Raw genomic sequence first — 15,149 nt, 5'->3', positions numbered from 1 at the left:
CACCTCAGTGCTCTTTCAGCCATGTCTGAAAGCATGCTCTTTTGTGCCATGTCAGATCTCAGAGCAAATGGAACTCAAAGTAAACTACTGACAAATGTTATTCTACATAGAGCTTGGCCTCTGGGGCAAGATCTTCCTGGATTCTGCAAGCTATAGAGTCTGATTAAAACACTTGGACAGAGCAATATTTCAAAACTCATCTCCACAGAATTCTGCAAATGCTACTAAGAAAAGGTCAACTGTTGTGGTACATAATGGTTGAGGGGCCCATCTTATTAGCTAACAAATACATAGCAGTAGCCAATTCCCTCAAGGAGCCTCAAAGAATAGGTGGTCATGGTTTTTAATTACTCCATTTGTCCCAGACTAATAACTTTGTGCTTGGGAAGAATTTATTACCTATATTCTGTCTCCAACATCATAAATCATTAGGATTATATGCAGCATTTAAATGCAGGTCTGGATGGAATAATTTCTGAGGTTTCTCCCAAAATGGAGGACTATAGAAAGCTTTGCAAAACTTTAGGTGAGGAATTCTTTTAGGAAAAGATGTTTTGTCAGCAATTCCCTGACCATTTCATTATACTTGGACAGTTTTTAAAATAATATCCACTTTCTCCCCACAGGGTTCTGGCCTTTTCTCATTCAACAATTTAAACAAGTCTTTGCAATAATGACATAAGCCATTATAAAATATTTCTAAACTATGAAACTAGATTTCACATTGGTGGTTTGATGAATACAAAATTGCAAAACAGTATAAAACACTAATAATGCTATAAAAGTAACTCAAAAAGGAAATTAATCAGATTGAATACAAAATCATTTTTAGTGTATCTTGAATTCTGGCACTTGATGAAAAGCCTATGATGAGGCTGTGGTGGAAAGCTGATACCGGGCCAAGAAAGGTCCTTCTAAGCCATTAGGAATGCTGAAGGTTGAAGGCTCTGCCTCTCCATTATGTCAAAGGCCTTGAAACCTGGGGATTTTTATTTTCTTGCTGTCAGTTTATCACAAGTACTGATCTTAGACTTATCAGCCATAATTTGGATTGTTTAAAATTTTTTAAGCTGTTTGAGCTGTTGTGTCAGGCTCACAAAAAGAAAAGGAAGGAAGGGAATGAAAAGAAGGGCTGGTTGAGAGAGAGAGAAGAAATGGGAGACTTTGAGAGTTCAGGGCGTGAGGATCATCTGCATAGTCCTCCCAAGGGAAGAAAGTACTTGGTGGGGAGTGGTACTCGGCAATACATTTCTCTGTGACAGCTTACAGAGTACCACTGGACGAAACAGCCTATTCACTGCCCAAAGGAAGGGTGCAGAGAGGGCAAAAGGGAAGAGGTGTGGCAGCAGGGAAGGGGAAATAATCAGAAGTATGGTGTTGTAGGACAGGAAATCATAAACTGGGTGCTAAGTATATCCTCTATGTTGTATAAATAAATAAACAAACAAATAAATAAATAAAATGGAAGAAAATACATTTTTTGAGACTTTTAGTTTAGCATCAGTACTTCTCTTGAGAGTGTTAATACAACTTTAGTGAGGAATTTAAACCTGCTGTGTGATTCTTGTTTGAAAACAGCTCAGTCATTCAGAGCAGGATCATCTGCTTTGCAGGGGGTGGGGTGGGGGGCAGTCTTCCGTGTCACCAGGCTTTACAGGAGGCCAAGCTTGTAAGTTGCTCCCACCTGTCATATGAGCTTAGTCAAACTGGACTCATCCGACTCCTGCTTTGCACTCAAAAGGCATGTGTAACTCTTTAGACCATTGATATTTCCATTTGCCCTTGCCTCATACACAGAAAATTAAGGGTTAACTTTAATCACATGGTTGTTTCGACTTACTGGGAGCACGGACTTACTCTCTTGAGAAAGCAACGCGCCAGAAGTGCAGGGTTTTCGGTGCACTTTTCCAATTCTTTTAGAAAAGTCCTAGGGAAAGAAAAGTATAATAATGTTTTAATTTTTTTACATGTATAAGGTTAAAACTTTTTAAAAGTAAAATCATATAAGGTTTTAAGAGGTCTTTAGAAAAATGCTGTTTTCCAGGCTTTGTTGCTCTTGACTCATTTTCAACACACCGATTTGGGAGAAAAAACATTCTGTGACATTACTAGGATTCCTTGAAACTACCTACAGCTGTCCTGATCATTCTAAGCACTAGCTATAGATAGACAAGATGCAATGATGCTCCCTGCTACATGATAATAACATTAATAAGAACTTCTGCTGTTGCCGCTGCTACTGTTAATATCACTGAGAGCTTCAAGTAAGTCAGGCATAAGCTAAGTACTTCATAAACAATATCTCATTTAATCATCCACCAAATCTTGCAAAGTCGGGTTTCATAAATATGAAACCTGAGTTACATAGAGGTTGAATAACTTTTCCAGAGAAGGTAGCAGAAACGGGATTTCCATTTCACTTTTGTGTCTGACCAATGGACAGGAGACGTGTTTGAGAAGCAACTGTGGTTCACTTCACCAAGCAGTCTTTTCCTTTTCCATCAATTACATGTGTGATTTGGGGTTACTATATTGAGTAAAGAGAGGAAACGAGCTGCAGTATCATCTGTGAAATGAAAGGCTGGGAAGATGATTTCTAAAGTCCCTTCCTCCTCTAATTCTCTAAAACTCAACACCCAACCAGCCCTGGGCTACAAGGACAACTTGTTTAACCAGTTAGCATTTTCCAACACCCTAGCTCCCAGCACTACCCTATGACAGTAAGTATGTGGATGTGTGTCCTGCTCATCTTTGTATTCCCAATGCTGAACACAGTGCCTGACATAGTACAGGTCCACAATAAAATGCTGATGCATGAATAGATAAATAAGCAAAGGAACATACAAAAAATATTACCTTAATGCCTGACACCTGGTACATGCTCCATTGGTGCCTTTCCCCTTCTCCCTCAGAGATCTGTGGCACTTCTTCCCTCCCTCTCATCCCATCCCACCCCAACCAAATCTACGGACTCTGAACTACTTGCTTAAGCCTAACAATGTCTAAGCATGTTCATCTCCAAATTCCATCAGTCTGATTTCCATTGTTCTTCTACTTTCCATTTTTCCTGATAATATAAATTATTATATACCTGTTGTGAAATTCATAAAGTTCTCTAATATTCCCAAAGAGAAGCTCCTTGTTATTCTGAAGAACATCTGGAATCAGATGCTTCAGCCAAATAAAATCCATTGGAGTGATATATCCCTGCAGAGGTGGAAACAAGGTAGGTTTTACAGGTAGGAACATATGAGAGATGATCTGAATTAGCTACTCCAGGGAGCAAAACCCTAACAATTAGGAAATATGGTGTTTAGAAAAATGCTGTTTTCCAGGCTTTGTTGCTCTTGACTCATCTTGATTGACAGTTATCTCCTGAAACCCATTCCATCAAATGCTTTCTTTTGATATTATGTCCTTCGTGCGTCCATCTTCAGAAGATGGTTAAATGGCAATGATAATAAAACGGCAATTTATAGAAAGAAAAAAAATGTATTTTTAAAATGTTTATGTTATACAAGTCAAGTGTGAAAGCCAAAGACTTACCCATCATTTTACAACCAAACACAATTACTATTGTTTTATTATATTTCCTTCATAACTTTTTAAAAGCTTATTTTATATGGCTGTAATCACAGTAATCACATGTAATTCATATTCTGTTTTTCCACATGCATTTTGGGCTAAGCTTGTAAAATTCTACATATATTGTTTTTACTTTTATAAGCATTTTTCAATGTTGCTATATTTATTCAAAATAATTATTTTTTAAATATAATTTATTGTTAAATCAGTTTCCATACAACACCCAGTGCTCATCCCAACAAGTGCCCTCTTCAATGCCCATCGCCCACTTTCCCCTTTCCCCCACCCCCCATCAACCCTCAGTTTATTCTCTGTACTCAAGAGTCTCTAATGGTTTGCCTCCCTCTATCTCTGTGAGTTTTTCCTCCCTTCTGCTCCCCAAGGTCTTCTGTTAAGCTTCTCAAGATCCACATGAGTGAAAACATATGGTATCTGTCTTTCTCTGGCTGACTTATTTCACTTAGCATAATACCCTCCAGTTCCATCTACGTTGCTGCAAATGGCCAGATTTCATTCTTTCTAATTGTCAAGTAGTATTCCATTGTATATATAAATCACATCTTCTTTATCCATTCATCAGTTAATGGACATTTAGGGTCTTTCCACAATTTGGCTATTGTTGAAAGTGCTGCTATAAACATTGGGGTACAATTGCCCCTATGCATCAGCACTCCTATATCCCTTGGGTAAATTCCTACCAGTGCTATTGCTGGGTCATAGGGTAGTTCTATTTTTAATTTTTTGAGGAACCTCCACACTGTTTTCCAGAGTGACTGCACTAGTTTGCATTCCCAAAAACAGTGCAAGAGGGTTCCCATTTCTCCACACCCTCGCCAGCATCTATAGTCTTGTGATTTGTTAATTTTAGCCACTCTGACTGGTGTGAGGTGGTATCTCAGTGTGGTTTTGATTTGTATTTCCCTGATGATGAGTGTCATTGAGCATCTTTTCATGTGTCTGTTGGCCATCTGGATGTCTTCTTTGGAAAACTGTCGCTCCATGTCTTCTGCCCATTTCTTCACTGTATTATTTGTTTTTCTGGGTGTTTTGGTAAGTTCTTTATAGATTTTGGATACTAACCCTTTATCTGATATGTCATTTATAAATATCTTTTTCCATTCCACCAGTTGCCTTTTAGTTTTGTTGTTTTTAGTGCAGAAGTTTTTATCTTGATGAGATCCCAATAGTTCATTTTTGCTTTTAATTACATTGCCTTTGGAGACATGTTGAGCAAGAAATTGCTGTGGCGTAGGTCAAACAGGAACTTTTTCCTGTTTTCTCCTCTAGAGCTTTGATGGTTTCCTGTCTCACATTCAGGTCTTTCGTCCATTTTGGGTTTATTTTTGTGTATGGTGTAGCAAAGGGATCTAGTTTCATTCTTCTGCACGTTGCTGTCCCGTTCTCCCAGCACCATTTGCTAAAGAGACTGTCTTTTTTCCATTGGATACTATTTCTAGCTTTGTCAAAGATTAGTTGGCCGTATATTTGTGAGTCCAATTCTGGGTCGTCTATTCTATTTCATTGGTCTATGTGTCTGTTTTGGGGCCAATACCATACTGTCTTGATGATTACAGCTTTGTAGTAGAGGCTAAAGTGTGGGATTGTGATGCCTCCCACTTTGGTTTTCTTTTTCAACATTACTTTGGTTATTCTGGGTCTTTTGTGGTTCCTTACAAATTTTAGGATTGTTTGTTCTAGCTTTGAGACGAATGCTAGTGCAATTTTAATTGGGATTGCATTGAATGTGTAGATTGTTTTGGGTAGTATTGACATTTTAACAATATTTATTCTTCCAATCCATGAGCATGGAATGTTTTTCCATTTCTTTGTATCTTCTTCAATTTCTTTCATAAGTGTTCTATAGTTTTCAGCATACAGATCTTTTACATCTTTGGTTAGGTTTATTCCTAGGTATTTTATGATTCTTGGTGCAATTGTGAATGGGATCAGTTTCTTTATTTGTCTTTCTGTTGCTTCATTATTAGTGTATAAGAATGCAACTGATTTCTGTACATTAAATTTGTATCCTGTGACTTTGCTGAATTCATGTATCAGTTCTAGCAGACTTTTGGTGGAGTCTATCAGATTTTCCATATAATATCATGTCATCTGCAAAAAGTGAAAGCTTGACTTCATCTTTGCCAATTTTGACGCTTTCGATTTCCTTTTGTTGTTTGATTGCTGATGCTAGAACTTCCAACACTATGTTAAACAACAGCAGTGAGAGTGAACATCCCTGTCGTGTTCCTGATCTCAGGGGGAAAGCTCTCAGTTTTTCCCCATTGAGGATGATATTATCTGTGGGCTTTTCATAAATGGCTTTTATGATGTTTAAGTATGTTCCTTCTATCCCTACTTTCTCGAGGGCTTTTATTAAGAAAGGATGCTGAATTTTGTCAAATGCTTTTTCTGCATCTATTGACAAGATCATTTGGTTCTTAGCCTTCCTTTTATTAATGTGATGTATCACATTGATTGATTTGTGAATATTGAACAAATCCTGCAGCCCAGGAATGAATCCCACTTGATCGTGGTGAATAATTCTTTTTATGCTGTTGAATTCAATTTGCTAGTATCTTGTTGAGAATTTTTGCATTCATAGTCATCAGGCCTGTAGTTCTCTTTTTTGCCTGGGTGTCTGTCTGGTTTGGGAATCAAAGTAATGCTGGCTTCATAGAATGAGTCTGGAAGTTTTCCTTCCATTTCTATTTTTTGGAACAGCTTGAGAAGAATCGGTATTAACTCTGCTTTAAATGTCTGGTAGAATTCCCCGGGGAAGCCATCTGGTCCAGAACTCTCATTTTTGAGATTTTTGATAACTGATTCAATTTCTACACTAGTTATGGGTCTGTTCAAATTTCCTATCTCTTCCCATTTGAGTTTTGGTAGTGTGTGGATGTCTAGGAATTTGTCCATTTCTTCCAGGTTGTCCAATTTGCTGGCATATAATTTTTCATAGTATTCCCTGCTAATTGCTTGTATTTCTGAGTGATTGGTTGTGATAAATCCATTTTCATTCGTGATTGTATCTACTTGAGTCCTGTCTCTTTTCTTTTTGAGAAGCCTGGCTAGAAGTTTATCAATTTTGTTTATTTTTTCAAAAAAACAACTCTTAGTTTCATTGATCTGTTCTACTTTTTTTTTTTTTGGATTCTATATTGTTTATTTCTGCTCTGATCTTTATTATTTCTCTTCTTCTGCTGGGCTTGGGGTGTCTTTGCTGTTCTGCTTCTAGTTCCTTTATGTGTGCTGTTAGATTTCGTATTTGGGATTTTTCTTGTTTCTTGAGATAGGCCTGGATTGCAATGAATTTTACTCTTAGGACTGACTTTGCTGCATTCCAATGGGTTTGGATTGTGGTGTTTTCATTTTCGTTTGTTTCCATATATTTTTTAATATCTTCTCTAATTGTCTGGTTGACCCATTTGTTCTTAGGAGGCTTTTCTTTAACCTCCATGCTTCTGGAGGTTTTCCAGACTTTTTCCTGTGGTTGATTTCAAGTTTCATAGCAGTGTGATCTGAAAGTGTGTATGGTATGGCCTCAATTCTTTTATATTTATTGAGGGCTGTTTTGTGACTCAGTATGTGATCTATCTTGGAGAACGTTCCATGTGCACTCAAGAAGAAAGTAAATTCTGCTGTTTCAGGATGTATAGTTCTAAATGTATCTGTCAAGTCCATCTGGTCCAGTGTATCATTCAGGGCCATAGTTTCTTTAATGACTTTCTGTCTAGATGATTTGTCCATTGTTGTAAGTGGAGTATTAAAGTCCCCTGTAATTACCACATTCTTACCAATAAGACTGCTTATGTTTGAGATTAATTGTTTTATATATTTCGGTGCTTCTGAATTCGGTGCATAAACATTCATAATTGTTAGCTCTTCCTGATGGATAGACTCTGTAATTATTATATAATGCCCTTCTTCATCTCTTGTTACAACCTTTAATTTAAAGTCTAGTTTGTCTGAAATAAGTATGGCTACTCCAGCTTTCTTTTGACTTCCAGTAGCATGATAGATAGCTCTCCATCCCCTCACTTTCAATCTGAAGGTGTTCTCAGGTCTAAAATGGGTTTCTTTTAGACAGCAAATAGATGGATCTTGTCTTTTTATCCATTCTGTTACCCTATGTCTTTTGATTAGAACGTTTAGTCCATTTACATTCAGTGTTATTATTGAAAGATATGGGTTTGGAGTCATTGTGATGTCTGTAGGTTTCATGCTTGTAGTGATGTCTCTGGTACTTTGTGGTCCTTGCAACATTTCACTCACAGAATCCCCCTTAGGATCTCTTGTAGGGCTGGTGTAGTGGTGATGAATTCCTTTAGCTTTTGTTTGTTTGGGAAGACCTTTATCTCTCCTTCTATTCTGAATGACAGACTTGCTGGATAAAGGATTCTCAGCTGCATATTTTTTCTGTTCATCACATTGAAGATTTCCTGCCATTCCTTTCTGGACTGCCAAGTTTCAGTAGATAGGTCTGCTACTACCCTTACGTGTCTACCTTTGCATGTTAAGTCCTGTTTATCTCTAGCTGCTTTCAGAATTCTCTCTTTATTCTTGTATTTTACCAGTTTCACTATGATATGTCATGCAGAAGATTGATTCAAGTTATGTCTGAAGGGAGTTCTCTGTGCCTCTTCCGTTTCAATGTCTGTTTCCTTCCCCAGATTGGGGAAGTTGTCAGCTATGATTTGTTCAAGTACACCTTCAGCCCCTTCCTCTCTCTCTTCTTCTTCTTCTGGAATTCCTATGATACAGATATTGTTCCATTTGATTGCATCACTTAGTTCCCTAATTCTCCCCTCATGATCCTGGATTTTTTAATCTCTCTTTTTCTCAGTTTCCTCTTTTTCCATAATTTTATCTTCTAATTCACCTATTCTCCCCTTTGCCTCTTCAATCTATGCTGTGGCCACCTCCATTTTACCTTGCATCTCACTTATAGCATTTTTAAATTCATCATGACTATTTTTTAGTTCCTTGATCTCTGCAGCAATAGATTCTCTGCTGTCTTCTATGCCTTTTTGAATCCCAGCAATTAATTTTATGACTATTATCCTAAATTCTTGTTCAGTTATATTGCTTATATCTGATTTGATCAATTCTTTAGCTGTCACTTCTTCCTGGAATTTCTCTTAAGGAGAATTCTTCCATGTCATCAGTTTGGCTAATTTTCTGTCCCTTATGAGTTTTAAAAGCTTGTTACGTGCTCTGCACCTGTGAGCACTGCTATATTAAAGGGGGGCCATACACCATACAGGGTCTGGCCCTTCAGGAGGTGTTTTTTTGGAGGGTGTTACTTGCTCTCCGTTATTGTGACTTTGGTTATTTTATTTCCCTACTTGTAGTGATGTTTTGGACCCTCCCAGGTGTGCTTTGATTTGTTCCTTGAAGTAGCCCTGGAAAGGAAAACAAACAAACAAACAAACAGCAAACAAAAACACACAAACAGACAAATAAAACAAACAAACAATCCAAAAGCAAAAAACCAAAAACACCAACTATAAGTAAAGAATAGGGTGGAGGCGGTGCTGATGGAAGAGCACATACAAAGAGAGAAATGACAGGGGTGGGGAAAAGAAAAAATAAACATTGAGCAGGCAGAGAGACTAAATGGCTTAATCCAGAGAGAGAGAAAGGAAAATAAAGAAGGGGGGGGGGGGGGGGAGAAACGATGATAAAGTTATGTAGACAGAGAAACTATACAGCTTGAGTATTCCAGAGAGAGAGAGAAAGGAAAGGAAAGAAGGAGGTGTAGAACATGTATCAAGAGAATGGATTAAATATGTCTGCTTAAACAAACCAAGAACCAGAGTAACCGGCCTAGAGGAGGAAAGAGATAAGGAGAAAAGAAAGGTAGAATGTATCTAAATAATAAGAATTGTCCTAGAATTAATCCAGGTAATGTAGAAGCACTGGTCTGGAAGACTGGTCGGTCTGGTTCCTCAGTGTCTATGCTGCTCCAGTAGACACACACTTACCCCGCGTGGAGGGGCGTGGTTTGGTATAGGCAGGTCCCGCCTCCACGGGGAGCCATCTCTGAGGCCTCGCCTTGGTGGTGGGGAGAAAAATGGCGACGCCCCCCCCCCCCCCCCCCCCAGTCTCCTCTCCTCTGACCCGGTGGACTCCGTTGGAGTCATCCTCACTGTGCCATGGGCACAGACGGGGCAGTCTTTCTCGCTCCACCAATTCCCGTGCCCCAGTGATTGGCTGGGATTTAAACTCCCACTCCATGCGCCCTGGCCCTGGGGAAGCACCTCTCTATGCCATCCGATATGTGGTCCTGGCTGTTTTTGTTCCATGTTGCAGCACTCCAGGGAAGGGGTCGCTTTCTCCTACTGTGGACTGCGCCCCTGACCTAGCCACTGAGCATGGGGGTGGCAGACGCAGGCGGGCTTTGTCTTGTGCTGCAGCACTTCGAGGAGGTGACCGCTTTCTCCTACTGTGACTGCGCCCCTGACCTACCACTGAACCCAGGGGTAGCTCCCCTCCTCCCCAGGTGCACGAACAGGGCAGCCAGCCCCAGTCTGAAGAAAGCCCCGCAGTTAGAGATGGGATCCCTCTCCGTCTGGGTCTGAGGTTTTTCTCTTGTCCAGATGCAGTCCTACACTTCCCCAGCCACTCTTTCGCTTCCCTTTGGCTCTTCGCAGAAGGCCCCACGCGGCCCCATTTTATCTCCTCCAGTTCGCAATCACCCACCTATAGCCTGTGGGGTTGTTCCGGTGTCTCCCTGTTAGACTCAGTCTCTTTTCCTCCCGGACTCTCAGGGTTCAAAGTCCTTTGGCTTCAGCCCTTCTTTGTTTGAGAGATGCGGGAAGTACGGATCCCCCTACTTCTCTGCCATATTGGCCTGATCCTCCAAAATAATTATTTTGTAACTGCTGAATAATATTTCATTTAGCATAAATATCAGAATTTATTAACCACCCCCTATTTTATTGGCGATTTTTTCTTCTGATATTTTATTATTAAAAAATTCTATTATAACTTTGTACACATAATCTTTTTCTCAAAATTATTTCCTTAGGAAAACAGGAAAATTCTAATTTTCACTCTGAAGCAAAAAATGCTACTTGAAACAATTCCCCTTTATTAAATTATCAAAAACATTCAAATTATCATGCTCATTGTTGACAACCATAGGGTGAACCTATTGGGCACTGCTAGAATCATATGAATTGTCACAGTCCCTTGTAAGTTATTTGGCTAAATGGATCAATAGTCAAACGAATGTTCTTATCTCTATTGGAAAGATACTTGTGATAGTGTAAGACCTGTCCCCTCAGTGGGGATTCTAGAGACATGTGGCAACTACCTTAAGTCTCTTTGTGCAACAGAACTTCTCTAGTTTGAATACATGCTTAATGTCTCCTACCCCAATCTACTTACATCAATTATGCTCTTAATTTCTTTTATATAAATCTCTTCGGTCTCAAGCAAGTCACGTATAATGCGTCTGGATCACAGCAGCAGGTGGGAATATGAAAGAGAAAGAGAGGGAGGGGAGAGAGGTTTTTTTAGAATTCTTAATATTCTCAACAATACAGTTCCCTTTAGTGACTTACCTATTCAGATTGCGGTACTTCATTCTATTCTGTTGGACACCCAAGGACACCCAAGGACAGCATCTCACAAAACCACACTCTAATCACACTGGCATAAGAAGAAAAAGGAAGGCTAGAGGACTGTAAACCCACTTGTATAGCCAATGAATGACCTGTCTTCTGGTGAGCCATCATGTGGGGGTCAAGAAGGCAGAGATTGTGGAGTCAGAAATGCCAGGTTTGGATCCTTGGTCAGGAAAGCCTACCTGACCTCTACACTGTATGTGTGATTTCCAAGATTTTCTCTGTAGCTTTCTGCTGTTTCATTGCTCAGATCAAGGTCTTTGACCCACATGAGTGGACTTTGTTGTGCATGGGGTTAGATGGATTCCAGTTATGTTCTCTTTCTCTGGCATCTAATGTGTCAGTAGCATTGGTTTCCTCAGCCAACAGACATGACCTCTGTCTGCTTCTCTTGAGGAAAGCAGGTGGGGGTTGTGGTGGGCAGAATGCTCATCCCAGTTTCCTGACTCTGTGTGTACACACACCTCCTCCCAGTTAATTAACTGAACACTAATTTAGGTGCTGCTGTCAAGGGACTTTGCCATTCTGTTTTGTTCCAAACCAGTTAACCTTGAGATAGGTAGATTACCTGGCTGGGCTTTTCTACTCTCATGAACTCATCAGATCTGGGTCTGGAAGTCGGAAAGACTAGAAGAATGAGAAAGATATAACACAAGGGAGGCTGTCCTTGGCTGGCTTTGGAGATGGAAGAGGCCATGTGGTAAGGAACATAGGCTGCCTCTAGGAGCTAAGAGTGGCCCCTAGTTAATAACCAGTGAGGAAACTGGGACTTGGGTCCCTCAGTTACAAGAAACTGAATTCTGCCACAACCACATCAACTTAGAAGAGGAAACTGTGCACAGCTGACTAACTGTTTTAGCTCTGTGGGACCTGAGCAAAAAGCCAGTCATGCTGTGCCTGACCTCTTGGCCCCGGAAACTGTGAGCTGCTAAGTTTGTGGTCATTTTTTATGCAGCAATAGAAAACTAATAGAAAGACTGAGGCCAGTCCCCACATCTATCTCCAGAGAGACTGTTCTCTTTCTCTTCTCAGACACTTTCTTTTTTTGGCTTTCTTTCAGGCCTCCAAGTGAGTTAGTGTTTGTACAGGTGATCATGTGTACCATATATACATTTGATCATGTGACCATGTGTACAATATATACATTTATGGTTTCCTGTGAACTGTTAGTAGGTTAATCTATTAAAAGGTAGCCTATCCCAGTAATATCTCTGACATCAGCCATAGCAACATTTTTCTAAATGTGTCTCCTGAGGCAAGGAAAATAAAAGCAAAAATAAACCACTGGGACTATATCAAAATAAAAACCTTCTGCATAGCAAAGAAAACAATCAACAGAACTAAAACGCAACCTACTGAATGGGAGAAGATGTTTGCAAATGACATATCCTACAAAGGGTTAGTATCTAAAATACATAAAGAACTTACACAACTCAACACCAAAAAACACAAATAATCCAATTAAAAATGGGCAGAAGACATGAACAAACATTCCTCCAAAGAAGGCATACAGATGGAAAACAGACACATGGAAAGATGCTCAACATCACTCATCGATAATCAGGGAAATACAAATCAAAAGTACAATAAGGTATCACCTCACACCTGCCAGAATGGCTAAAATAAAAAAGACAAGAAACAAGTGTTGGTGAAGATGTGAAGAAAAAGGAGCCCTTGTGCACTGTTGATAGAAATGCAAACTGGTGCAGCCACTGTGAAAACCAGTGTGGAGTTTCCTCAAAAAATTAAAAATAGAACTACCATATGATCCAGTAATCCCACTACTGGGTATTTACCTAAAGAATATGAAAACACTAATTCAAAAATATATGCACCCCTATGTTATAGCAGCATTATTTACAATAGCCAAATTATGGAAGCAGCCCAAGCGTCCATTGATAGATGGATATATACACAATGGAATATTACTCAGCCATAACAAAGAATGAAATCTTGCCATTTGCAACAACGTGGATGGATCTAGAGTTATAATGCTAAGTGAAACAAGTCAGTCAGAGAAAGACAAATACCATATGATCTCACTCATATGTAGAATTTAAGAAACAAAACAAATGAACAAAGAGAAAAAAAAGACAAACGAAAAAACAGACTCTTAACTATAGAGAATAAACTGATGCTTACCAGAGGGGAGGTCTTAGGGGAAATAGGTGGACTAGATGAAGAGTACACTTATCATGATGAGCACTGAGTAATGTATAGAATTGTCAAATCACTGTATTATACATATGAAACTATTATAACACTGTATGTCAACTACTCTGGAATTAAAATATAAATAAATAAATAAATAAATAAATAAATAAATAAATAAATAAACAAACAAATAAAGCTGAACCCAAAAAACCCACAATAAATTAGAAAAATAAATAAATAAATGGTAGTCTATCCTAGTAAAGGGCTTCTTTTTCTCTCATAGAATGGATGTGGTGAGGGACAAATAATCAAAGGACACACAATTTACACAAATATAAAAATGACTATTAGTCTTATAAAAAAATGTTCAATGCACACTAATCCAACAAAGGCATAGTAAAAAGAAATAACAATTATCAACTACTAGAACAGTAGAAATTTCAAATCTCAAAGGGAGACTGATAGATAAGAATGTGGAAACACTCTCAGAGAATATTGACAGAAGTGCAACTGTGTGCAAGACGACCTGGAAATATCTCATCAAAATTTAAAACACGTGCTCCTTGATTCAGTAATTTCATTCCTACTAATGTCCATTATTTGTAATTATTTGCACTTCCACAACAACCAGATATAAATTGGAAATTATTTATATGTTCATCAGTAAATTATGGTACAGATATATAATGAAATGGCATGCAGTTTTAAAAAAAGAATGAGGCTGACTGAGTCATGCTGGTATGACACAGTCCTGGTATATTAAGTGAACTTAAAAAAACATAAGATGAAGAACAATATACATGGTATTACTATGTAAAAGTGAGTACGTATACATACATATATGTATGTATATATAATTGTACATGCTTAGGAAATTCATGCAAAGAGGGGCGCCTGGGTAGCTCAGTCAGTTAAGCATCTGAGTCTTGGTTTTGGCTCAGGTGATGATCTTAAGCTGAAAGCACGGAGCCTGCCTGGGATTCTCTCTCTCCCTCTCTCTCTCTGCCTCTACTCCACTCTCTCTGTCTCTCAAAATAAATAAACTTTAAAAAAGAAGAAAATTCATGCAAAGAAACTTAAGACATTGTTAATAGTGATTGCTTTTGGAGAGTTGTACTGAAGGCTAGAAAACAGGGAAGGAAATTTTTTTACCTTTTACTCTACACCTCCCTACAAACTTTAATTAAAAATTTTTTTTTACCAGTTTTATAATTAAAAAATAGTTTAAATGACATTTTAAAATGAATGTTACTGGAGGTTATGACATATAAACTCCAGTAGAGAGATATGAATAAAACCTATAATTTACATGTTTTATAGCTCAACAATGATCTCTTCTTAAAATGACAATTTTTGTATCTATTTATAAATGCTTATTATAAGACAAGACTGAAAAAGGATAGTCACTGACAGAGGACACAATTTCAAGAAGTATACAGACTTTAAGATCACACTTAGGTAACAAAGTCACTAAGAGGTTCTTTTGCTTTTTACAGTCATCCTAAAATGACAGCAGTTGCTATGTCAGAAGGAAATACAGGTCTCAATACCAATCTATTCCATGAGCCATGGCATTAAGTAGGACCACAGCAACCGTCCACAGAAACCAGAGTACAGCCAGTCTCTTAAGCCCTTATGAAGCACCGTGCTTAAACAACTTGGCAGGTCTGTTTAAGGACGTATTGACAATTAAATGAAGTCAGAAGGCAGATAACACTAGGTGGAGGGCAGAAATCAATTTTAATCACCCAACAGTTCCATAAGAACTCAGAGACTCTT

The 15,149-nt window shown here is 38.6% G+C and overlaps 1 protein-coding gene across 1 annotated transcript in view; it reads right to left on the bottom strand.

Moving 5' to 3' along the window:
- Window positions 1–15,149, bottom strand: part of MCF2L2 (MCF.2 cell line derived transforming sequence-like 2) — a 264,774-nt gene that overhangs the window by 48,811 nt on the left and 200,814 nt on the right. Inside the window, exons 16-18 of the mRNA XM_042903055.1 lie at window positions 10,978–11,044; window positions 3,092–3,207; window positions 1,858–1,927 (exon numbers count right to left, since the gene is read on the bottom strand). Coding sequence (XP_042758989.1) covers window positions 1,858–1,927; window positions 3,092–3,207; window positions 10,978–11,044 — 253 coding nt within the window. The remainder of the gene's footprint in view (window positions 1–1,857; window positions 1,928–3,091; window positions 3,208–10,977; window positions 11,045–15,149) is intronic.

Source organism: Panthera leo, chromosome C2 (genome assembly GCF_018350215.1).
Source record: "Panthera leo isolate Ple1 chromosome C2, P.leo_Ple1_pat1.1, whole genome shotgun sequence".
Lineage (NCBI taxonomy): Eukaryota > Metazoa > Chordata > Mammalia > Carnivora > Felidae > Panthera > Panthera leo.
Note: the sequence above shows the minus strand (reverse complement) of the source record. Positions and strands in the feature narration are given on the sequence as shown.